Source organism: Vanessa tameamea, chromosome 27 (genome assembly GCF_037043105.1).
Source record: "Vanessa tameamea isolate UH-Manoa-2023 chromosome 27, ilVanTame1 primary haplotype, whole genome shotgun sequence".
Classification (NCBI taxonomy): domain Eukaryota; kingdom Metazoa; phylum Arthropoda; class Insecta; order Lepidoptera; family Nymphalidae; genus Vanessa; species Vanessa tameamea.
The window spans coordinates 1,921,599-1,946,092 of NC_087335.1; the positions used below are offsets into that span (position 1 = coordinate 1,921,599).

General features: G+C 35.7%; 1 protein-coding gene across 3 annotated transcripts in view; it reads left to right on the plus strand.

Moving 5' to 3' along the window:
* Positions 1 to 24,293, plus strand: part of LOC113404908 (protein enabled) — an 85,695-nt gene extending 61,402 nt beyond the window's left edge. The window contains exons 2-15 of one of the 3 annotated variants that reach the window (XM_064219310.1): positions 4,596 to 5,108; positions 13,359 to 13,524; positions 14,537 to 14,692; positions 15,860 to 15,975; positions 17,047 to 17,251; positions 17,399 to 17,493; positions 18,132 to 18,252; positions 18,624 to 18,674; positions 19,039 to 19,239; positions 19,584 to 19,781; positions 20,244 to 20,346; positions 21,132 to 21,217; positions 21,778 to 21,898; positions 22,203 to 24,291. In XM_064219310.1, coding sequence (XP_064075380.1) covers positions 4,603 to 5,108; positions 13,359 to 13,524; positions 14,537 to 14,692; positions 15,860 to 15,975; positions 17,047 to 17,251; positions 17,399 to 17,493; positions 18,132 to 18,252; positions 18,624 to 18,674; positions 19,039 to 19,239; positions 19,584 to 19,781; positions 20,244 to 20,346; positions 21,132 to 21,217; positions 21,778 to 21,898; positions 22,203 to 22,231 — 2,154 coding nt within the window. In that variant the 5' untranslated portion in view covers positions 4,596 to 4,602 and the 3' untranslated portion in view covers positions 22,232 to 24,291. Of the gene's footprint in view, positions 1 to 4,595; positions 5,109 to 13,358; positions 13,525 to 14,536; positions 14,693 to 15,859; positions 15,976 to 17,046; positions 17,252 to 17,398; positions 17,494 to 18,131; positions 18,253 to 18,623; positions 18,675 to 19,038; positions 19,240 to 19,583; positions 19,782 to 20,243; positions 20,347 to 21,131; positions 21,218 to 21,777; positions 21,899 to 22,202 lie in introns of all 3 variants that reach the window. The other 2 variants (XM_064219309.1, XM_064219311.1) reach the window with 2 other exon arrangements.
* Positions 24,294 to 24,494: the final 201 nt, after the last annotated feature.

A 24,494-nucleotide genomic window follows, 5' to 3' on the forward strand; every position in this document is an offset into this window, starting at 1 on the left:
TACTCCACAATGCTGTTCCAATGCGGGTTAGTGGATTCACATCTGGCAGAATTTCACTGAAATTAGACACATGCAAGTTTCTTCGCAATGTTTACCTTTCACAAGATGAATTATAAACACAGATTAAGAATATGATAATTCAGAGGGGTTTGTCTGGGATTTAACCCATATTTTTCTAACTACTGGGCCATCTCGCCTCATAGATGTAATAGAAACCGATACGAAGTATCGATTTGATATAGAGCAATATAAGATGATATTCAAAATAATCATTCGTAAAATTTCTCAAAACAAATCGTTAGGTGTAATGATCACAACACATCGAGCACCTGCGTTGTCCAATCAAAACAATTTAACAATTGACGATGCGCGAGCGCTCGACATCAGAACGATTTCGAACTAATTGAGTTTAAGAGAACTCACTTAAGTGTACAGTTGACTGTTATGGAGTTGTGACTTACTCTAACACTCGTACAATGCTGATTAATATGTATGCTATGTCATTTGTATTGTTTAGATATCTTAATATATTTGAGTTAAGTTTCTGAGATTGTCGTCGTAACTGTGTATTTATGTATCAATAACAAACCTTTTATATAGAGTCGAGTATATAATTTGATTTGTTTGTCAAATGATTTCACAAGCCACCTTATTAATGTGAAATGAAAATGTTAACCATCTTTACTAATATTATATAGCTGAAGATATACTTATCCGATTTGAAAAATTCTTTCAGTTTTAATATTTTAGCCCATTTTATCGAAGAAGGCTATATGGGTATAGCATATGGCACGGTACGACCAATAGGAACCGGAGATTTTTTTTTTAGAGCTTCCATGCGTGCATGCGGTGTCGTAGCGGTTAGTTTCGCAAAAATCACGTGTGACAGAGTCTGTAATATAGCCAAGCAAAGTCGGGACTCATAGCTAGTTTCTGATGAAAAGGTTTTAAATGATCTATATATTCCAAAGTCGTATTGAATTTTATATTAGTAATTAAGCTAAGTGCGCTATTGTGCCTTAATAAATATATTTTTTTGCTTAAATTTCAACATAACAGATTAAAAACGTAACATTTCCTCCCCTATAATCAATCAATTGCAATTATTCTAACAAAGAAAGTTTGTTAATAATGGCGTTAAGTATATACGGGCTACATTTGACGTTATTGCTAAACTGTTCGTATATATATTATATTATTTAAATGCATATATTTATGTGTGACGTATTGTGACTTATTTAATTAAGAAATATCTATGCAGAAGTTGAAACTATAAGAAACTATTGAAAATCTTTATTATGGTCAGAAGCACTAACCTCCATACTCTGCATTAAAGTTATATCTTTTAATTGCGTAGATCTCTAAGATACTTTATACCTTTACACGTTTCTGTGAAAAAGGGTCTTTACGGACAGACAGACAGACAGAAGACGAGACAAAGTAAGGAATCCTAAAAATTAATTGTTAGTTAAAAAAATTTGGATTACGTTTTTAATTCAGTTACTTGCGTCTATTGTATAGGTAATAAAGTCACTGTCCAGTAAATGACTCATTGAAGTGAGTTAGTACATATATATGGGGCAAATTTTCATTCGTTTTACGCAATTAATGAAAACCTATTATTAAAAAAAATTCGACGATACTAATACCTCCCTCTCTTTTAAAAGTCGGTTAAATTTTTTTTTTTTAATTTAGGTTATTTTATGACTAGTTGGTATTTGAGCGAAAACAACAGTCCGGACTTATATAAAGAATGATTCATCCTATATACTGAGTAATACTATGATTCTGTATAATAATTACTTAAGTATTTAGTGATCGTTAATTACAATACGATTTCATAGTAAAATGACTGAACACAAGACGTAAAGACGAAATGACGTAAAAGTCACAAGAGTCCCATTTTTATACCAGGATCGGTGCGTGTCTGTAAGAATTCGATTCGAATTGAATCTTACAGACGTTAGGACTTGCGTGAAGGTTTCTGATACGGTTGGCTTCCTCTTTACGGGAAGTCTTGAGCTTATTTCATCACGTTGCTTCGTATCAGATTGGTTTAATAAACATGGGTCAGAAATTACACATGCAAGTTTTTTCGCGATGGATTCGTTAAGAATAATTATTTTGGATAAGAACCTTTTTAAACAAAAACTAGCTGCATGTTTCGACTTTGTCTGTGTGAAATAAGAATTTGATTTACCTCTCGATCGGAGCGCCACCAATCGGATCCCAACTAAACCAGCGACACATAAATACACACAACCAAATTATATCGATATCGACGACGTCAGTTACATACATTACACAATATATAGAAATATATTATATGTATATATATATTTCAAATAACCGAATCGAATAAATGGTTCATCATCCAAGCTATAATCTACAATGCAATTTTTAATTTGTATTTATAACAAACAAACATACTTTGTTGAATCAAATGCGCTCTCAAAGTTATTTATTGATATATCTTAGACTATCTCTAATCGTCAGTGATTTATGTCATCTATCAGATTAATTTACATTCAGACCATTAAAGGTCTTCTTTTTATATATTAAAATCAATGTGTCTTTGTTCTGCCCGTATGTATTTATATGCATATTATATACTTGGGTATCATAAACTTCGGTATGTTATTTCAAGAGATTAGCGCGTTCATAAACAAGCTCATAACATTGATTATATATTTTTATACATAATAGTATATCGATCACACACGCTAAAAGTTTGAAAGGAGTAACTATTGAGTGTCTTGCCGGTTCTTCTCGGTAGAATCTTCGGTCCGAACCAGTAGCTTTACGTTGAATATAGTTCTGTAAAATGATGATTCAAAAGCCTACTTTAATAAAGTATAATTTAATTTTGATTTCGACTAGGGAGAGAAACATGGTCACTGTTAGTCAAAAAGTCCAAGCATTAAGTTTCGGTGGATAATCGTATGATTTGTATAAATATTTGTCGCAAGGGGGTGTCGAATACGTGAGCCGCGATCGATGTTTAAATATGTTGTAACGACTGCGCTTAACAAGGTTTAATGAAACTGTTCTATTTATAGTTTTAGTAAATTTGACAGATTTGTTGTTTCAACGATTACTCAAGGGACGCTAGCAACTACGTAGGGCATAATATAGTGCACAAACACAGGTGCACTATCACAATCCGATGGGATGGCAAATCCAATACAACTGACATGAGTCCAGGTGTTTTCCAATGTACGAGAGTGTGCACACTTGGTGTTAGGGCTTTGTGCAAGCCCGTCTTGGTTGGTTACACTCATCAAATTTTCTACTGCCAAACAACACTGCTCAGCATCGTTCTGTTCCGGTTTGAAGGGCGAGTGAGCCAGTGTAACTACAATGCTGGTTGCGATGGCGGCATTGGCGATGTAAGGAATGGTTAATATTTCTTACAGCGCCATTGTCTATGGGCGGTGATGACCCCTTGCTATAGGGTGGCACATATGCTCCTCTGCCAAACTATACCATAAAAAAAAAATCTTTTAAAGGAAAATTCAATGGCTTTTTATCGGCCGTACCTGTAGTGAACCCAGGACCTCGGGATTGCGGCTTCTGATTTAGACATACGATGAGTAATTCAAAGCGTCCCAATAAAAAACGTTTCATAGTTTCACTGTCGAAGTGTATATGACGTGTCGTTCGATTACTCGGTAACTCAAAAACAATTGTGTTCCGTTAAACGTAAACAATTCGTTAAATATAGTAAGCGATGCTCCGTCTAGTTATTGTTCTATAAACTCCGTTTGGTTATACTTTGATCTATACATTTTATTTTATACAGATGTTTTTTTAAGTGTGCGTGGATGAGTCAATTATTGGCGATACCATCGGCTTCAACACTGTCGAGTACCATCCTCGGCTAGAAAAATAAACCAATGAAACAAATTAATGTAATATTTATGAGCATTTTTTCGTATTCCTTGTGGTTACCGATTCGGATATTCACACAAACTTGAAAAGCTTACTTACTCACACAAATATTATTTATATGATGATTTGATATGATAATAGTCGAAAATATTATAGACAACAGCTAAATACAATTCTTAAGAATTAATTTTAATAGACGGTTTTTATATGATATTTAATACCTTCGTTATGCCTTTCTATTTCGTTCTATTAATATAGGAAATGACTACTTTCGTACTGAACTTGAAGGCTAGAATGGCGCAATATAATGTATACAAAGAAAAATCGATCGTATTACCATATGATAGCGTATATTATTGTTAATCAACTAAAATTTGCCCATCGATCATTGTCTTTATATATTTAAAATCAATAAAACGTGTACTTCCTTATTACAATAGGGTTAAGTATAAAAATGATTTTGCAATAAAAATGGTTTTTATTTATCTCGTATCGGATGTCAAGTGATAACTGGTGATGCGTATTTAGGTTAGACAGTCAACTGATTGATAACTATGTCATACTTAACGAAATACTGTCAGTTTGCCGCGCGCCCTCGGCGAGAGAGCACGTGTATTACGTTTGAAAAAAAATATGTTATGTACGTAGTGTTTTAACAGTAGACGTCAAAGGACCCATTTGTTGAATAGTGCGTGTCTTTATAGTGACAAAATGAGGCGAATGAAAATGAACCTGAACCCAGATTTGGGTGACCTCGAAGAGATGCTCGCACACGTTCAGACCCAGATCGAACACGAGATAGTCTTGGAAAAGGAATCGAAGATGCCGTCCCTGACCAGCGTCCAGGAATCGCCGAAAATGAAGCGTTCGTCTTCCGCGACGAAGGCAGACAGCTTCGAATACCGCCGGCCGTTGCCTAGACCACATTTAAATAGGATTAACAGCGACGACGGTGTGGTAATATCAGACGATCAAAGAAATGAATATGGCCAAACAAATGTAAATCAAAACGGATTGAGAGGTTCTCAAACAAGTCTTAAATCAGACGACACAATTTCCCTCCAATCATTTCGTTCGGAGCCGGTCCAGAGGCATTCTGTCATGAGCCTCCCGGATAAAAGGGACAGTGCTTCATTAAACGGGAGGGGTAAGACGGCTACTTTGCCCAGAGGATACGGTTCGACGAGAGAGAAGAATTGGGAGGATTACTGGGCGCAGTGAGTAACTCGTGTTGTTTAAAAATTTTAATTGTTTTTTTTTAATTATTGTTATTTACCTTTAAATATTGCTTAGGGATGTATAATGCTGTCTTCTTCATTCAAATATCAAGTCAATCATGATAGAGAGAGATAGCCTAGCTATGTTTAATATAAAGAAAATTACATGTTGTAATTGAGCGGTCTATGCATTTGTTACATTGATAGGTAATCACACCGAATAGGACATTTATTTATTTAAACGAATCTACATTACATAAATATTTCAGTGTTGACATTTTAAACCAATCAATTTTGAAGCATAGAATTTTATTAAGCACAATTAATAGAGACTCGTCGACTGAATTTGACATTATGTGTTCAATTGGTATGAAGTATTTTTTTTAATTTTTAAGAATGCTAACATAACAATAATTATACAACCAAAGTATGCATTATTATTGGTGAGGTATTAATGGGGTCAGAATACCCAAAAATGGAGCAGTGTCTCGTACAATACACGATTTATAGCGTTTTTTTCCGTTCTATTGGAGTTTATAAAGCGTGTTATGGGAATAAATACACGGGAAAAATTCAATTGTTTTTACTGAGAGGGTTCTGTGAAGGCTCATCTGAGCTGTTAATAATCATTTATCAGGTACTCAGGCTTTGCGTGGCATTAGCAAGGCGTCAGCAAGGAGATAGCAGCTTATGTTCCTCACTTCTCGACCTATGTATTCCTCACAACAATCACCGTTACCACCTGATTGTACCATCTTCACATCTAACATGTTATTTTTTTGTAAGGCCTAGTTAGGTAATCGAGCTTGGGAACTAAAATGTTATGTCCATTATGCCTCTATCTATACTAGCTCATTCACCCTTCAAACTGGAACACGACAATTCTGGGTATTACTGCTTGGCAATAGAATAGCTGATGGACTTTGCACCAAGCCCTAACAACAAGTGAAAATTGAATTCACAAAAGTATTAATTTTCATGAATTTATTTAAGAGTATGATTGCCATTATACAGTTACCAAAAACATTACCACAAAAAATAACCGTTAAGTCGGTTCAACAGCTGATAAAGGTTTCATAGAAATATTTTACGTAAACAAAAGTTAGTCAGGTAGCGCGATAAACTCATTAGTCTCCTAATTACCCAAACAATTGTTTTAAGAATTATTTCGAGGATTGTATTTCGTTTAAAATACTTCGTAAGTAGATTAAGTGTCTCACAGGTACAGCGATAAGATTGTCGTGTGGAAGTGATGTAATTATATTTTAATTTTATGTTAGAAGGTTTTTGTATGTGAACTATATACTTTTTCGTATACTTTTTCGTGAAACTGACAATTCAATAATTATTACAGATGTGAAAGTGAGTTTGTTTGTTTGCTATGCTTCCGTGTCTCATCTACTCAACTGATCGTCATGAAATTTAGATTATTAATAATTACCATTTATAAAATATTTCGAAAAAAACGTCCAAATTTTTGATACTATAGGTAGGCACAACCAAATGGGTCACGTGATCGTAAGTGGTCACCGCCTCCCAGAGATATTAGCGCTGTAACCAACTTTGGGAGCTAAGATGTTATCTCCTTTGTACCTGTAGTTGCACTGGCTCACTCTTCAAACCGAAGCATAACAATACCAAGTATGATGCGTTGTTAACCGAACGGGCACAAAGTTTCATCACCGACTAAATGCTCGATAAAGGAAATGTCATTTGTTTTCTCTTCGGTATAAATTCGACAAAGGACCGGTGTCATACCATTACAGCATCTCGACTTTCAATTATTGTGAAAGCATTGTTGTAGTCGGAATCGATTCGGTCGAGACTCGAGACTATAATTTAATATAATAAAATTGATGGCGTACAAACCGATCAATTGACCAACTTTCGTTTCTGTTTGTTTTGTTGTATGGAATAATAGTGATGTATCTCATTAAACGATTTAATGATAGTTGCATAATAGTTTTAAATATTTGTCGAAGATCGAAGTTGGAGCGAAGATAGATTTAAACAATCCATCTGTTTTGCTAATAGCTCTGATATATTAACATACATAATCAGCCTGTAAATTTCCCACTGCTGGGCTAAGGCCTCCTCTCCCGTTGAGGAGAAGGTATGGAGCATATTCCACCACGCTGCTCCAATGCGGGTTGGTGGAATACACATGTGACAGAATTTCGTTGAAATTAGACACATGCAGGTTTTATCACGATGTTTTCCTTCACCGCCGAGCACGAGATGAATTATAAACAAATTAAGCACATGTAAATTCAGTGGTGCCTGCCTGGGTTTGAACCCGAAATCATCGGTTAAGATGCACGCGTTCTAACCACTGGGCCATCTCGGCTCGGATATATTATTCACTACAAACAGTTCTTGAATGAATATATCTCTGTTTATAATTGATCGCTATTCTACATAACTACTTATTTTTCATCCAAAGTTGTAGTTCCGATACAGACTCCTCCGACAAGAATCCCAATTATTTCACGATTATAAAAAATCACATTTTTAGGCACATGATGTTCGACATGTCAGCCGATGTTACGCCAATCCAATGTTAAATTTGTTTATTTGCCTTTACGCCGCCTTTGTTTGTAAAAATTTGAATTTTTTGAATTATACAACCAGTTATTGTCCGAGTGGAGCAGCGTCCTGATCAGGTGGTGATATTTACGAGCTGTCTAGGTTTCTCGAGCGACCTGTGGTCAGTTGATAGAACACGTAAATCGGTATCGAAGTACCATTTACTTTTCATTTGCTTATATTCATCACGTGTTCGTTTGTGTCGTGATGAAACTTTGTACTGTTGAAATTCTAAATAATATATATTAATTTACATAAAAGCAACGTGATAGAATAGAAACGTCTGCTTCTTGACTGTATTTCTTGTTATTATAAAATCAAAATATACGAATAAGCTCTTGCGAGTATTTTTGAATCGTCATTTTACATGATTAAAGTAAATTAGAGCCACCTCCGGTTCGAAATGTAGATTCTGAGGAGAAGAATCGACAAGAAACTCAGTCGTTACTCTTTTCCGATAATCAGTTACGTAGGTTATTAAATACAATAATTAAATTATTTAGTACCTTATACATAATACATATTTTAATCTAATAGTTTCCAATAATATACATAAAGTATATTATTCTACACATAAAATACTTTTGAGTATTTTTAAAAATAACTAATATCTGGTAATTTAAGGAATGCTTTAGTCTCGAATGATGCAACTTTTTTTTATAACTTTCCGACATCTTGTATATGGACATGTGGTGGGCACCTTTCTGCCCACCCGAGTCTTACTTTTGGCTTAGCTAAATGAGATAAAAAAATATTGACCGCCTACAGTATTTGACTATATTCAATAAGCGTTTAATATTTTGTCGTAATATATGTAACTATTGAGAACTGTGATGGTCCTAGCTAGGTAATCGAAGATTACGTGTTCAATGCCGGGCAAGCACACGCTTCTGAAAAAAATATATGAAATAATACTATATATAAATGTATTTAGTACTAGTCGCCCGCGGCATTGCCTGCGATCTTTTCCTTTCGTAAGAACCTTTTTTAAAGTATTGGTAAATTTAAAAAAATACGAATGAAATTGGTCACTTTGTTCCCAAGTTATGGCGTGACCAAGATACGTTTTCTCACCTCTAATCTATCCCTGAACTTTGTATAGGAATCTATAGATAAGATGATATATAATATGGTTTTTTTTATTTTGAAATACCTATTTGTACCAGTATATCCACCTAGATATACTGGTACGTGGGCGTCACCACAGTCCATTGACTTCCTTACGGATTTTCTTTGGCGCTTTAAGGGATATTAACTATCCCCTAAATCGCAAACGCTTCATCAACCTTGATCACGTGTGTATGTAGTTACACTGGCTCACTAATCAAACAGTACTAAAGTTTGTCTGGTTACTTTAAGCCCGAAAAGATTTTTGCTTACGGATTTTCTATGGGGGCGTAATTAAAAAATGTTTCGTAAGTATCGTAACTCATAAACAATCGGTTAAAGATGTAGAATTACGATTTGTTTGATAAAAAACCCGCGAAGGAATTGTTCACGCGTCAGCCTTTCACGTGACTTATATATAAAATATGTCATTTATATATATTTTGATATATACTATAAACGAATTCTTTGTCAGTCTATAACTTTGTGTAGATTTTTTATTATAGAAAATGTATATATTAGGATTATTTCTGTAACCCGATTCTGTTACTCAATTGTAATTAGAATTAATTAACTGTTCTTAATTGCTTACTGTTACATGAGTTGAGGATTTGTAATCGTAACAATTTAATCGTTAAATCAAATGTCTGTTGTTCTAGTTTGTTTTTATGTATGAGTTTTATCATATTATTATAATGATCTATACTTGTCCATTGACACAAATCATCCCTTATATTAACCATACACACATACATACATATATTCATACATGTGTGTACTAAATAAACAGAGCTTCTGTGTACGTCCTTGAGTTATTCGTAATTGACTAAAAGTATTATGTAAACGTTAGATTACCATATAACCATTAAAGTGAAATATTATACAAATGATTTTACGATGCTAGTTTTATTATACAATAACAGATAAAAAGTAATCAATCTCGTTTAACCTAAACACAGATTGTATGAATACATGACCTTCTGAAGCAATCGACCCACGTCCGCCCTCGCCGAACGACGTTGCATAACTGACAAACGACAATGACAAAACTGTCAAGTCGAGCGCGATTGAAGTTAGAAATTCAAATACACTTGCGTGATCGAGCGAAGCCTAAGTTAAAGGTGGAGCTATACTTGTGTTCTTTCATTAGAAGTTCAAATTTAAGCCTATTTTTTTTTCTTTTGTCGCAAAGGGCAAAGTGTTGTAACATTTAATAACACATCTTTGCTATTCGTCAGAGTGTCTTAATCAAAATTAAAATATACTCTTTTCAAGTAGGCGTGTTACAAGCACTAATCGTAAAGCTTCCATCGGTTCGAAGTGTAGTTTTAGATAAAATATTTATATATTTTCTGTATTGATGACACGGCGGATGATTTAGCGACGCTCTCGCCTCGCATTGTTTCAGAAGTGCTCGTGATCTTAAGCTTCGTGTACACTGATATAATCTAAACTGTATAATGATTAGCTTACACAGTAGACTGAGAGTTTATTTATTGCATTATTGTACGGAGTCGATAACTGTCTAAGGCTCTAATAGTAAATTTAGTTCCGACGCCTATCGACTTGTCGATTGTTGAAATTTTGTAAGTCTTGTGCATTTCTAAATAAAGATTATTCAGAATGAACTTTTCATCGGCAGTGCGGTTCTCTAAGAATTCTCTTCGTATCTCTCTCGTGGTATGTTGACATCCGACTTTCGGTGATACGTCATTTTGATACGTGTATTCTATAAATTTCTTCGAATTAGGTATGTGTAACGTATGAATCAGACACATATTGCGTTAATTCCAAATTTTCCTTAAATTTGACCTACGGCATTACTACCCACAATTTCCTCCTTCCTTGTCAGCTCTTCCAGAAGCTTCCACCGGTTCGATGAATGGCGATGAAATGTTTTTTAAATAACATGTTAGATTAATGACTACGAATATTGATTTCTCAAAAATTTAGCTGTCATCAAAATCGGCCCGTGATTCCTTTGAGTATCTCGCTATTCCTCATAGTTACGAAATTGGACATCCACGCTTTGTTGAAAAAAATATCCTGCTCGTAAAGAAGGTCGTGGTTCATATTCTAATACACTTTGTGTTTACAATACACATGACCGACTGTGGTCACGAACGTGAGATTAACTATACGAGTGTATATAAAATCTAGGATATTATCCGTTTACCCGTAATGAAGCAGCGGAGTGAATCTTATTATAAGTATTTATATCTTGTAATATGAAGTATTTGCCAGGAACTAAGGACATGAAAATATTAATTGCCTGGATAGGTATAAAATATAATTTTACGATATAGTTGGTACTTGTTCATCTGTTAATCTACTAATTAAGCCATTCGGTTCCTTAATATAAAACCTTTTTGATTGTTTCGTTTCGGCATTAAAAATAAGCATTCATATCAATTTAGTTTCGATGTCTTCGTTAAATGATTGTCTTAATTTTTATTTATTATTATTAGTGGTAAAATAAATTATCGTCCAGTTTTCCTGCATATTTCCAAAGAAACTCTTACAGACTTCTGATGAGAGGCGAAGGGGTTTCATTTTTGATTTTCCAGTGCTCGTAATCGTGACAGGTTGTATTTATTATATAGTAATGAATATTTTTAGCTATTTTAATTAATTTAATTGCATCTTAAATTTATTGATGGTCGTTTTTTTACAGTTTCTCCGTGTCTCGGGTCAGCGTTGCTTAAACTTTAAGATTGACTCACGTAACCAAACATCCTGTCGTTAATGTTCGCCTTAATTGACATTATCGCGTTGCATGTTTAAAACAAAAAACCAGTACTATTAAATTATTTTCCTTCGTTCTTATTGAATTATGGCGTAACTTAAAAGCGTAATGCATTTTATATGTCCTTTTTTTTTGTAAATTTATGCTGATATATAAGAAATATCAAATAATAATCGCAAAAAGAATTCGCTTGTATTCGTTGGTTCCGGGTTCGTATCCTGGGTGAGATAAGATCAATATATTTAGATTATTCAATAGATAGTGTTACATCCTCGTCTCTCGGATTCTGTATAAAGTCGTTGGACTTAGGGCCGATCTTTTTCCGATGGTGTCGGATTGCTGACTATGAAAGCGGAGTAATATAGAGTGGAACTGCTGGTACTCCGATGTCACCTGCGTAGTTAGCTCGTGACATTTGCCGTGAATGATATTCGGCCAGATGGAATTCTTCCATGGTAACGATATGCCGAAAATTTGCAGGATAAAATCAATCATATAACGTTTCACGGCTAAACCGTTCCGTCAGTTCTTATGTGCCTTCATATTGAGATAGGCTATCTCCATTTTTTTTCAACCTGTATTTATAGTACTAGACAATTTCGTTGTAATTGTATCGTCTTCAAACTTCAAAGCCATCCAAACAATCTCATGAAATATAAATGATTAGATTTTTATTTTAATGATTGATAATATATTATAACGAGTCCTAATTCTAAATAAAGCTCATTTTAATGGTCCTGTTACAGTATTGAATTGAATGTAAAGCTATAAGAAAACCGCGACTAATACTGTGTTCAAAAACGGAACTCAGTCAGTCGTCAACGGAATCTACATTTCGAATCGCGGTGGTGACTTTGAGGCGATTAAAAAGAGTGTGCGTTTATAACATGTAACTTGAATTAAGTATGTTGTAAAGGATATGTGCTTGTTAATATTATATCATATATATATATATATATATCACTAAAATGGTCAAATACATACATATGTACGTATATATCTAAGTGCACGTGGTCGTAATCGTGTCTACCTCGCTGTAGGTAGCTCAAGATTGTCATGTTGTTCTCGTAATCGACCAACCGTGGGTTGATTACATAATACTTGCGAAAATCTTAAACGGTTGGTTAACCCGTCTCGACGCAGCTCTCATTCAAAACTCCCGGGGGCCGAATCGATACCGTGAGGCCGTTTAACTTGAGATGTTACGAATTTGTATCATTACTTATGATTATTTTTTATATTAATTGCTTGCTTCTGTTTGTAGCTAAATATTAAAAATACTTTTTAATCTTGATGTCGTACGTTCACATTCGGATAAGATTTTTTTTTTTATAATACAAGTAGGCGGCCGGTCTAATGGGCCACCTGATGATAAGTAGTCATCACCGCTCATAGACGATGACGCTGTGAGATATATTAACCGCTCCTTACATCGCCAATGCGCCACCAGCATTGGAAACTTAAGATGTTATGTCGGAACACAACTGTCCTGAGTACTGATGTTTGCTGGTAATATATCCGATGAGTGGGTGGTACCTACACAGAAAGCCATATCACCAAGTATATTATCGAATCAAATTGATTTTTTTAGAATTCGATTTACCGGAGATTACGCCCTACATATAAACAAACAAATTTTACCTCTTTATATTATCAGTATAGATATGTTCTAGAATTTTAAGAAACTTCATAAATAAATTTGATTATTTAGTACCTATCGTACCAATTTATTGGTTATTACTTAGTTTTACAATTTTAAAGGTTTTGTAATTTTTTTTTTATTTTATTAACAAATAAATAATTGTTTACAGCGAGCAATCGATCAGCAGCGCGCGCGCATCCGTCATGGTGTACGACGACACCATGAAACGATGGATACCGTCAGGCTCGAGCTCCGGTCTCTCCAAAGTTCATATCTACCACCACACCCAGCACAACACCTTCCGAGTCGTGGGCAGGAAACTGAACGATCACGAAGTGAGTATTTATATATACAACAAAACTGAAATATAACAGTTTATCTGCTTAAATTTTTACGATGTAAAAAGTATCACGTGAACACAAAAATCTCTACACGTGTTGTGACGTCATAATGTTAACGTGCGTTTGTTGTTGAGACCGAGACATCGAAATTATACGAGTCTGTTGTCCGTCGCAGAGATTAACATCGGTCGTTTTGATATAGCTTTTTAATTATTATAAAAGACAAAAAAAGGTTTTGTAATAAAATTAAACATACTTCCATTAATGAAAATAATTAAATTTAAATATCCAATTAGTTGCGCTCTACTTAGTAAGTTTGCTTTTTTTAACTCTTGATGAATTGCTTACAATTCTTAGAAGACCGACTTAAGTAGCATTAGCAGCCTGTAAATTTCCCACTGCTGGGCTAAAGGCCTCCTCTCCCTTTGAGGAGAAGGTTTGGAGCATATTCCACCAACACGCTGCTCCAATGCGGGTTGGCGGAATACACATGTGGCAGAATTTCGTTGAAATTAGACACATGCAGGTTTCCTAACGATGTTTTCCTTGACCGCCGAGCACGAGATGAATTATAAACACAAATTAAGCACACGAAAATTCAGTGGTGACTTAAGTCTTGTACGTAGATTTTTTCAAGAACAATAATTTTATATATTCCCTTTATAAATTTAATGACTACACAATATAAATATTTTTTAATCATTTTATTAGAATGTATACGTGCAGGAACGTTTAATTATTTTTTTTAATCATTATGAAATATTAAAGTATTATACTTACTCATTGGTTGTTAGGAAAAAAGTCTAACACTACCTGAGAAGAACCGGCGGAGGAAACTAAAATAAATAAAAAAAGCTCAAGTAACTCATCTCATTCGCCTTATTGAAAATCTTATATGGGGCAACATACATTTTTTTTTTCATTCGGTGATTAAAAGTGAGACTATAGTTTCATATGGTATTGTATCCGCTAATTCATGATCTGATATGAAAATGAAATATTTCAGGTCGTAATAAACTGCGGTATCGTCCGCGGCCTCAAGTACAACCAGGCGACGGCTACCTTCCACCAATGGCGCGACGCACGCCACGTCTACGGGCTGAATTTCTCCTGTCGGGAGGACGCCGATAGCTTCGCGAGAGCGATGATGCATACATTGGAGGTGAGTTTTTATTTACCATAAATAAATAAATAAATAAATAAATAAATAAATAAATAAATATTGGACAATATCACATACATCACTCTGATCCCAATGTAAGTAGCTAAAGCACTTGTGTTATGGAAAATCAGAAGGAACGACGGTACCCAAGACAAAATGGAAAACCAATCAACTTTTTCTACATCGACTCGGCCGGGAATCGAACCCGGGACCTCGGAGTGGCGTACCCATGAAAACCGGTGTACACACCACTCGATTAAGGAGGTCGTCAAAATGTCATGTAAATGACATCTACAGCCTATTCGAAGATATATATCGAAAAAAGGTTAAAAATAAAATATTAGATTAAAATTAAAATATAAGACACTACATTCGATTTGTCTTCTGTCACAATAAAACACGAATACCGGTTTTATTGACAGACAAAAATAAACAAATAAACGATACTCGCTTGAAAGCAATGACTTTGAGACAAAATTAGGTCATCGTTTGTATAATTTTTATACGAGTCCGGGTGGCTGTGTAGTGAGGGCACTTGAATTTTAACAATATATTGTTAATTCAAATCCGAGCTGATAACATCGAGTCTTAATGCATTTATTATAAATGTATTATTATAGGTTTGTTTATAATAATTACTTGTCAAAAATTGGTATTATCTATACATATAATAAAATTGGAGTGTCTGTTTGAAATATTAAAATAACTGCTTTTGCTAAAGGCATATGTATGCACGGTATATATACCCATATAACATTTTTTTACAATTTTTGTCTGTCTGTCTGTTTGTTCCGGCTAATCTCTGGAACGGCTGGACCGATTTTGACGGGACTCTCACTAGTAGATAGCTGATGTAATAAGGAGTAACTTAGGCTACTTTTATTGTAGAATTATATGTAAAATTATCATTACCGTGCGCAGCCCTGGCGCATGTCACCACTCCGCTGTCACGCCGGGTGCCTCCCACCAACGACTTAATACAAGAATTAGTCATAGTAAAATCACCGAACTGAACAATAACTTTTTTTGTTTTGTTTTTGTGAAATTCAAACGCGCAAATTTAAATAAAACTTGAAATATTTTGTAAAAAAATATATCGAAATTTACTAAAATAAAGACCGCCGTCTACTGTTATCAAAAATGAAAAATGTAACTGATGTCTTTCAGATCCTAGCGAATAAAGTCGTCAATAACACAGCGCCGCCGCCTCCGCAGCCGCCGAACCCGCCCGTGCCGTACAACGGACATAACAACACTCACTACGATGAAGATATGGGCTACAGGTAACATATTGAATATTTTAATGTTTGAATTAAATCACTTGAATTTTTAATTAAATATACTATTAAAGGAATACGAGTAGAGCATTCGCTACTTACGTTTACATTACATTACATTAGCAGCCTGTAAATTTTCCCACTGCTGGGCTAAAGGCCTCCTCTCCCTTTGAGGAGAAGGTTTGGAGCATATTCCACCAACACGCTGCTCCAATGCGGGTTGGCGGAATACACATGTGGCAGAATTTCGTTGAAATTAGACACATGCAGGTTTCCTCACGATGTTTTCCTTCACCGCCGAGCACGAGATGAATTATAAACACAAATTAAGCACATGAAAATTCAGTGGTGCCTGCCTGGGTTTGAACTCGAAATCATCGGTTAAGATGCACGCGTTCTAACCACTGGGCCATCTCGGCTTTACTTACGTTATGTTTTATATATTATATGAATATGTAATTTACGCTCGTAACGTCAGTAATCTAACTTACACAATATTATATGCTAAAACCTCCGAAACGCACAGCATCTTCTAGTATAAGTTTTAAACATATCGGTTGATTAGTCTTTTCGCTGGCAAACGGTTCGATAAACTTGCCACCTGTTACGTTCACTAAATGAATGAAAAATTATTAGATAAAATGATTGATAAAAAATTGGTCGAACTCGAATAAGATATTGAAACCATCAGATTCCAATTTAAAGGGGGACCAAACGGGATGTAAGTTTGTCCCAAGTAAAAAATGATTTTCTAAATCGTTTCATAAATGACGAATTTCTGACGTTATAAATATCTAAAATATACTACAAACTACTTTTGTTGAAGCTGGTTAAAAAAATATATGTAAATTCTATATGTCGTTTTTTATAAAATATATATTAAATATATATATGTACTCGTTTATGACAAGGCATGTGAGCTTAAAAAAAAAAGAATATACTTTATTCAAGTAGGCTCTAGTGTTCACTTTTGAAATATGATGTCAAATATACATTAATTAAAGTAAAGCTAAATGTACACGACCATTTCAGACAATTCTCCTAAGATTTAATTATTTGTTATTCATGTAATTTAAGAACGATGACACGCGAAGATGCGGCGATACTTCAGCAGCCACAGTACCATGCGCCCCACCATCAGCAGCACCAACAGCACCAGCCAATCCAGCAGCACCAGCCAATCCAGCAGCACCAGCCTATCCAGCAGCACCAGCAGCTCCACCAACAGCATCAGCAGGCGAGCCAGTATCATGCGCCACACCATCATCATCCGGCGGTCGTTGTAAGTATTATAGACGCACTATAATATGTTTTTAGTAGTTGGAGCTAGTCAGCACTAGGAATTGTTATGCATTGTTAGGCGCTTTGAGTTGTCGAGATAGAGTCTATTCCACATATTGTAACTAAGAAACAACCGTAACCGTTGCAGCCGGCGGCGGCCAGCACGGCGCCCGCGCCGCCCCCCCACGGCGTGCACACGCTGCCGCACGCGCCCGCGCCGCACGGCCACCACCGCACCAACAGGTGACCGCCACTGCCTATTCACTACCGACCACCACCGACTAGTTCCCAATACAACCTTTGCGAACTTTTTCTACCAACCTACCATCGATCACCGACAGCTAATCTACCACCACTCCACTATTTAATTACCCAAGTGACTTAATTATTCGAAGTCATCATCTTCCTCTACCATCATTACTTCAGTACCAATCAACGTTATACGCAATCATTAAAATCATGATTACGTTATCCATTTAGCTACCAATTAATAATATTTAATTGATACGTTAAAATAAAAGTTTTTATCTGTTCGATAAATAGCCGGATATTAAAACACCAATTTGTTATAAACAAATATTGCTAAATTGCGAAGCGATACCATTGTTTCTTAAAAGGTATCACACAGGTAACTCGCAAGATTTTATCACAATTCTGTCAAAAACAAAAATCTAAATCTTTATTATTCGAGATGCCTCATAAGAGCGCTTTTGAATTGTCATGTTACAGTGCAGAATTAAATACCTAAAGCGGAGAGAATCTCAGTAGTTAATTTTTTCCATTAATTTTCCACCATCACAAGTATGTCTAAATGAATACGATGGCAAAGTGGTAGAGTGCGGACGAGACTCGTATGTAAACCGGCATCTACCTGCCCGCAGCGCCCCCATGGCGCCCAACATGTCGCTGTCGGCGGCGGGCGCGCCGGCCCCGCCCCCCGTGCCGCCGCACCAGAACCTGCCCGCGCCCCCCGCGCCGCCCGCGCCGCCCGCGCCGCCCAACGTACGTACCTTTTCACACCTTTAATTTAAACAGGGAAACAATTATAACACGACTAGTATTAAAAAAAAATTATAATGGAATTCTCAAGCATATAAACAGCAATAACATAAAAAAAAACATTCTCATGGACATTAAAACTGTACAATTTTAAAGGATGTATTACATGTGAACACAAAATAACAAAAAAGGCTCCCAGTATATACCCCCTGTATATGTAAGAGACTAGGAAAAGAGAGAGGAAAAATATTGACTCGTGTAACTTTGTGAATATTTGAAAGCGTTAAACGTTGTATAGCAGTGATAAGAGATTAATATAAAACATATATCCTATACTTACACTATTATGTTAACATAAAATATATCTTTTACAGGGTCCGATAGCTCCGCCCACTCCACCCGCGGCTCCTCAACCACCGCCAATGGTAAATATAATATATTTGAATTTGAAAGATATACAATCAAGTGAAACAGTTGTATTGAGTTTGGAAATATTTAGGACAACTTGTTGCCCGCCTTTTAAAAATTGGTCTTCAGGTGTTGACATAAAAAAGCTTGGCTCATATCAAAGTTCATCAAATTCGGCTCAGTGGTTTGGCCGTGAAAGGGCAACAGACAGACTGAGCTACTTTTGCATTAATAATACCAGCATAATTATGGTCTACTAAAGACATGAAAGTTATTTATGTGTATTTAATATTGAGTTAGCGTTCAATTACGTATGCGCATAAAAACCCATACTATCCCAGCCTCATGAAACCTCCCATACTAATTACCATGATTTTCCAGCAACAGCCAGTGGCACCCCCAGTGCAGGCCCCCGCACCACCACCTCCACCACCACCACAGCCGCAACCGCAGCAGCAGGCTCCCGTCGCGCCATCGCCCGCCGGGCCCCCGCCCCCGCCTCCCCCACCGCAGCCCCCCGCCGCGGATCCCACGGGACTCGCCGCGCAACTGCAGCAGGCCAGGCTGAAAAGACAGGCTAAGGTATGCAAGTAATTGGACGCTACATATACCCGATAGGGACACGCCGCTAGAAGCATACGGGTACGTCGTTATAATAAGCACGATTTAAATTGGCCGGCTAAAACACGAGGGTGATATCAACACTGTGGTACCGAGGCTAAAGATGTGATGAGGTTTGTGGTACACAAAAGTATAAAAAAAGTTTTTAAGGTCGATTGATAAACGATTATATCGTTTTAAATGTGTTCCAATAACCAAAATCAAAGACACAATAACACAATGTAAACATTGTGTTCCGTTATGCATGGGAGTGGTTAATTTGATAAAGTAATTTTATTCGATTTGATTTTCCGTGTCAGCAGCAGCAGCAGCAGCAGCAGTCGACGGTGGGCGGCGGCGGCGGCGGCGGCGGCGGCGAGGGCTCCCCGCCGGGCGGCGCGGGCGCGGCGGCGGGCGAGCCCCCGGGCGGCGGCGCGCGCGGCAACCTGCACTGCATGATGCACGAGATGCAGCGCACGCTGGCGCGGCGCCGCGCGCACCTCGCGCACCTCGACCGGAACGAGGTACGAAGCAGCGCCTCTGCCGCTCCGGCTGGAGATGGAATTAATGTTCTATACACACCGATCTAAATTATTCTACCTCTAAGCTTTCTCTACGGCGCCCGCCGCTTACAGCGGCTCCGACATGGGCGCCACGGATGCGCTGCAGAACACCCGAAACTTACACTTCTTTCGTGACACTAAACAATTTGAGTAGTACTTAGTATTGTTATGTTCCGATTTGAATGATGAGTGGGACAGTGTCAACAGGCACGAGGGACATGACATGCTAGTTTCTCAATGTTAGGGATGGTGATGGTTCTTGACGCCAATGTCTATGGCTGTAGTGTCCACTTAAATTCAAGAGGCCCATTTGCCAATTCGCCATGAATTACAAATGGAATAAAAAAATTATAAACAAGTAAACGATGTAGGTATTCATAATCATTTTCATTGTTAATATTGTTTCCATATAATATCTTCCAGGAATCTTCGACGGAGAGTTCGGCAAGCTCCACACCTATGAAGTCCTGGGAGCGATCAGCGACACTGCCTCATCGACTGCCTGCCGCGTGTAACGGCAACACACGTATGTTTTTTATTTTTCTTATATATTCGTTTCGTGCCATTCTGTTCTTTAACAAAAAATATATCTGCGATAGAATTATAATATATTCATACGTATTATTAGATCTGTTTTTACACTGCTTATCGTCACCAGTAATAATGTTATTTTCTTTATTCTATTCATTATCTGCCCTCAAATGTCTTCGCCACATAAACATAAACAATAACCTCGTAAAAGGTCAGGTCAGGTCCTTTTTTAGAGACAATTCAGCTTCCGATTCGATATTCGTATAATAGGCTATTTGACAATGCGAAAAATAAAATGTCAATGATTGTAATCAGTATAAATTATGAGTTTAAATTGGTTATTTACTATCGAAAGTTGAAAATAATAATTAATTTATTCAAAAATGCATTTTTTTAAACGTTTGTCAAGTGACACAAAACGCTCCTGATTGGTCGGGCTTATGATGACGTCACTTGCTTATTAACCTCGTTTGCCTACTGTATGTGGATTATATGTGCCACAGATTAAAATACAGGCAAGTGACGTCACAGACCCCATTGCAGCGCCATATTTTCAAAGTAGCGTTTTCGCGCGCTATTTAAATATGGAATTTTTATTTTGATATTTTTCAGTAAATATGTACTGGAATTAAAAAAAACAACTTTTTCTGGGTTCCTTAACCTCTATTAAATAATATAAAAAGCATTTTAAAAACCAGTCAAATAGCCTATTACGAATAAATACCTAATGACTTTGTCATTGATGTAAAGCCGGTTGTGTAACCTGTGTGTGCGTTACAGCGAACACGGAGTGCGCGGCGCCCACGCAGTCCCCGCGCGCCGCCCGCAAGCGCTTCGGCTCCGCCAGCGAGGAGACCATCCTCAAGGTACGTCCGGCTGCTGCTAACTATAAATATAATGCTTGAGATTGTTGGGGGGGATCTTGGTTCATCGTGAGTAATTCCGTAACATAAAGAACCTGCCAGCGGTGGAACGGCGCGGTAGAATATGCTGCATCCGTGTCCCAGTGGTCCTAAGACTAGAGAAAAATTTGTATCATTCCTGACTGTCAATGTTCTTCAACATGGGCGGATTGTCACGTGCGTTGTTTATTTTACCGCGGTCTATAATGTGATGACACACATACATAATAGTTATGAGAAAAGATATAATAAAACTGTCTTATATTCAAAATATTTTGTCCATGTCTGAGGATATAGGGTCAGGAAGATCCTTATATATTTTTTTTTTATGTTCTCCGCGAATTACATTGAGATAAAATATGTTTTTGTTCCTATCATATACTGTTTAATATTTTTACTTGATCTAAATCAGTCGTTAATATACATGATAAGCATAACAAACAAGGTTCAATATATATATATATATATATATCTTATATATTGTTTAAAAAGTACGAATTCTAATTGTATCGATCACTCCACAGCAAGTGAACGGTGGCAACGACAACGGCTGCGCGAGCGCCGCCGACTGGGAGAGCTTCAAGCAGGACGTCATGCGCGAGATACGCACGCAAGTGAGCCAGATGAAGCGGGAGATACTAGACGGTCAGTGCACATGCTACAATTGCTACACTAGGCCTGAGGCCTGTCTAATGGTCACCTGATGGTATCTGGTTACCACTGCCCATAGATAATAATAATAATATATAGATATTGGCACCGTTAGTAATTTTAACAATTAATTACATCGCTAATGCGCCATGAAACTAAAGTAAGATATAAGTGTTTAATCAATTTTATATAGTACACAATGCGGCAGGGCTGTTAGCAAATCACATGGAATATGTTAAAATAGTGTATGGTTACATGCCTAATATTATTTTAATTGATGTAGTTTTTATTTTTTCAGCCATAAAGGTGGAGTTCGCCCGCAGGTAAGCTAGTCGGCGCAGACACCACCGGTGAACGATTTTATATACATATACAAAGAAACCACCTGTCCATAAGTATGTTGAATTGTATAACACCAAGTTTGTATGTGAAGTTACAATATACCGATAACATTATTATATATATGCTAATTTATACTGAAATTGTTACAAAATTAAACAGAGAAATGAGAAAATAGGTCGTATATCGACTTAAAACTACTTCAATATCAAACGATAGATATGCCATTGAAAAAAAAACACAATACAGTTTAAATTCTGATTCTCTAAATAAACGGCTGTGACAGACAGACGGACACATAAATGGTAAACTTTGATGTATAGTCTGTGCAATTAAATCATCGGCTACAGATTAAAAATACAATGTCTTAAGTATTTTACTAAAATATACTTAGACTAGAACATTGAGATCCTAGAGCTAAACGCTTCTGCCCCAAAATTGGATCTTGATATTTCCTCTCGTATTTATAAAACATCCGTTCACAAGTGTCGTCTGAGTATTGTGATTGATATTTAGAGTTGCCAGTTTAAAAAAAAATAAACAACGATAGTGCTGCCATATGAAACTGGTGATTTCATTAATGGCGACGATTTCTTTGTAAGGAATAGTTTGCGCACGAGTAATGGAGCATAAAGCAAGTTGTGTTTTTTTTTAATTTTATACTTAAAAAAAATATTTATTCGGATATGTATTACCGTGTACGTAGATTTTAAGACGATATACAATTAATAAGATTCCTATTGATTTCTGAACGATATATTCTAAAAATATTTATAATTTTCATTTAAGCAGACAGTTATATAGTCTTTTATATATCTTTTTTTGTATTTTCTTATGCTATTGTAATTTTTTTCTCAATACTAACAAAAGTATTTTTTTTTTATTCGATCAGAAATCGATAGTTGTCTAAATAAAAAAATATGTGTTATAATCAATTAGTGTCAAGTTATATCTAGTATTATTATTGTATTTATTGACTAAATACGGTAATGGCAACACAGAAGATATAAAAAAAATACTTTTTTTTTTCTTACTGGTCTATGTTTATATATTTTTTTATATGTAATCTGTGTTGGTATTAACCAAGAATTTAGAGGAGTAAGTACTTTACAAGTGAATGTATTTAAAGCAAGCTCTTTGCGCTTGTCGGATGAAATTAAAATTTTTTTCGTTTCTTATTCTTAGGTTGGCTTTTGCAGTAAATTGTCTTCCATGAATTTATTAAGTATAATAATTCCTATCAAAAAGGTCATAACGTACTTTGTTTTTAATGTTCCCTACACAATTTTAAATACATTGTCAATAAAGTTATTATGGTAAGTCATAAAAATTTTCGCGTTTTAGTTCTGGTTCGCAAATATAATATTAGAGTATTTACCAGAATGTACTACGAGTAATGCGTATTATTTTAGCTTTATAATTTTTTGCTGATATAGGCCAAACTAGATTTAAGTGCTAAATAGCGCTTCTAAAAGTTGTTAATTTCATCCGACAGAACAGAAATTGTATCACAAGTAATGAAGGTTTTATTCAAGTACAAGTCAATATAACTTTTTGGAAATCATCGACTTGTAAACGTCGACGTAGCCATTTTGTTTTTTTCTGACATTTTCTTCTCAAATAAAAAAAAAATTGATTAATTATAGTTTAATTTGAGTCACAATTTCTAAAACTATTATTCAATGTAGAAGCATTGCAATCGTTTATAGTCAAAGTAAAAATCCATAACCGGTTCAGAAAATACCCTGACTTGATAAGAAATTCAAGGGGTTTTTGAGCGGGGGTTTAATTGTAATGCTTCTTCAACATACAGAGGAAGAGTAGTGTTAGTATTAATCTCAGGCTACGTCAATGTTTGTAATTAACGTCACATTTTAGTTGTAAGTAATTCACTGACTGATATACCATTCCATAAAAAAACTGTCCGTTTTTTTAAATTGACATTTTAACGTTTTTTTTTTTTTTCATGTTTTTTTTTTCTTCATGCATCGATAGATAATATTAAACAGTTATAGTACAAAATAAATCAATGAATCGATTGTTTTGAAATGTATCTTCGCATAATTGTGAACAGTTAGCTGGTAAAAATATTACGAAAAAATGTTTTAATAATAATTTACAACTAAACTAATAATGTTCATAACTATACGACGATATATTCATATATTTCTTTTCAATAGAATACGTACGAAAACCAAACCAATACAATTTTTTTTTTTTTATGTATATTTGATTTAATTTTGAACAGATA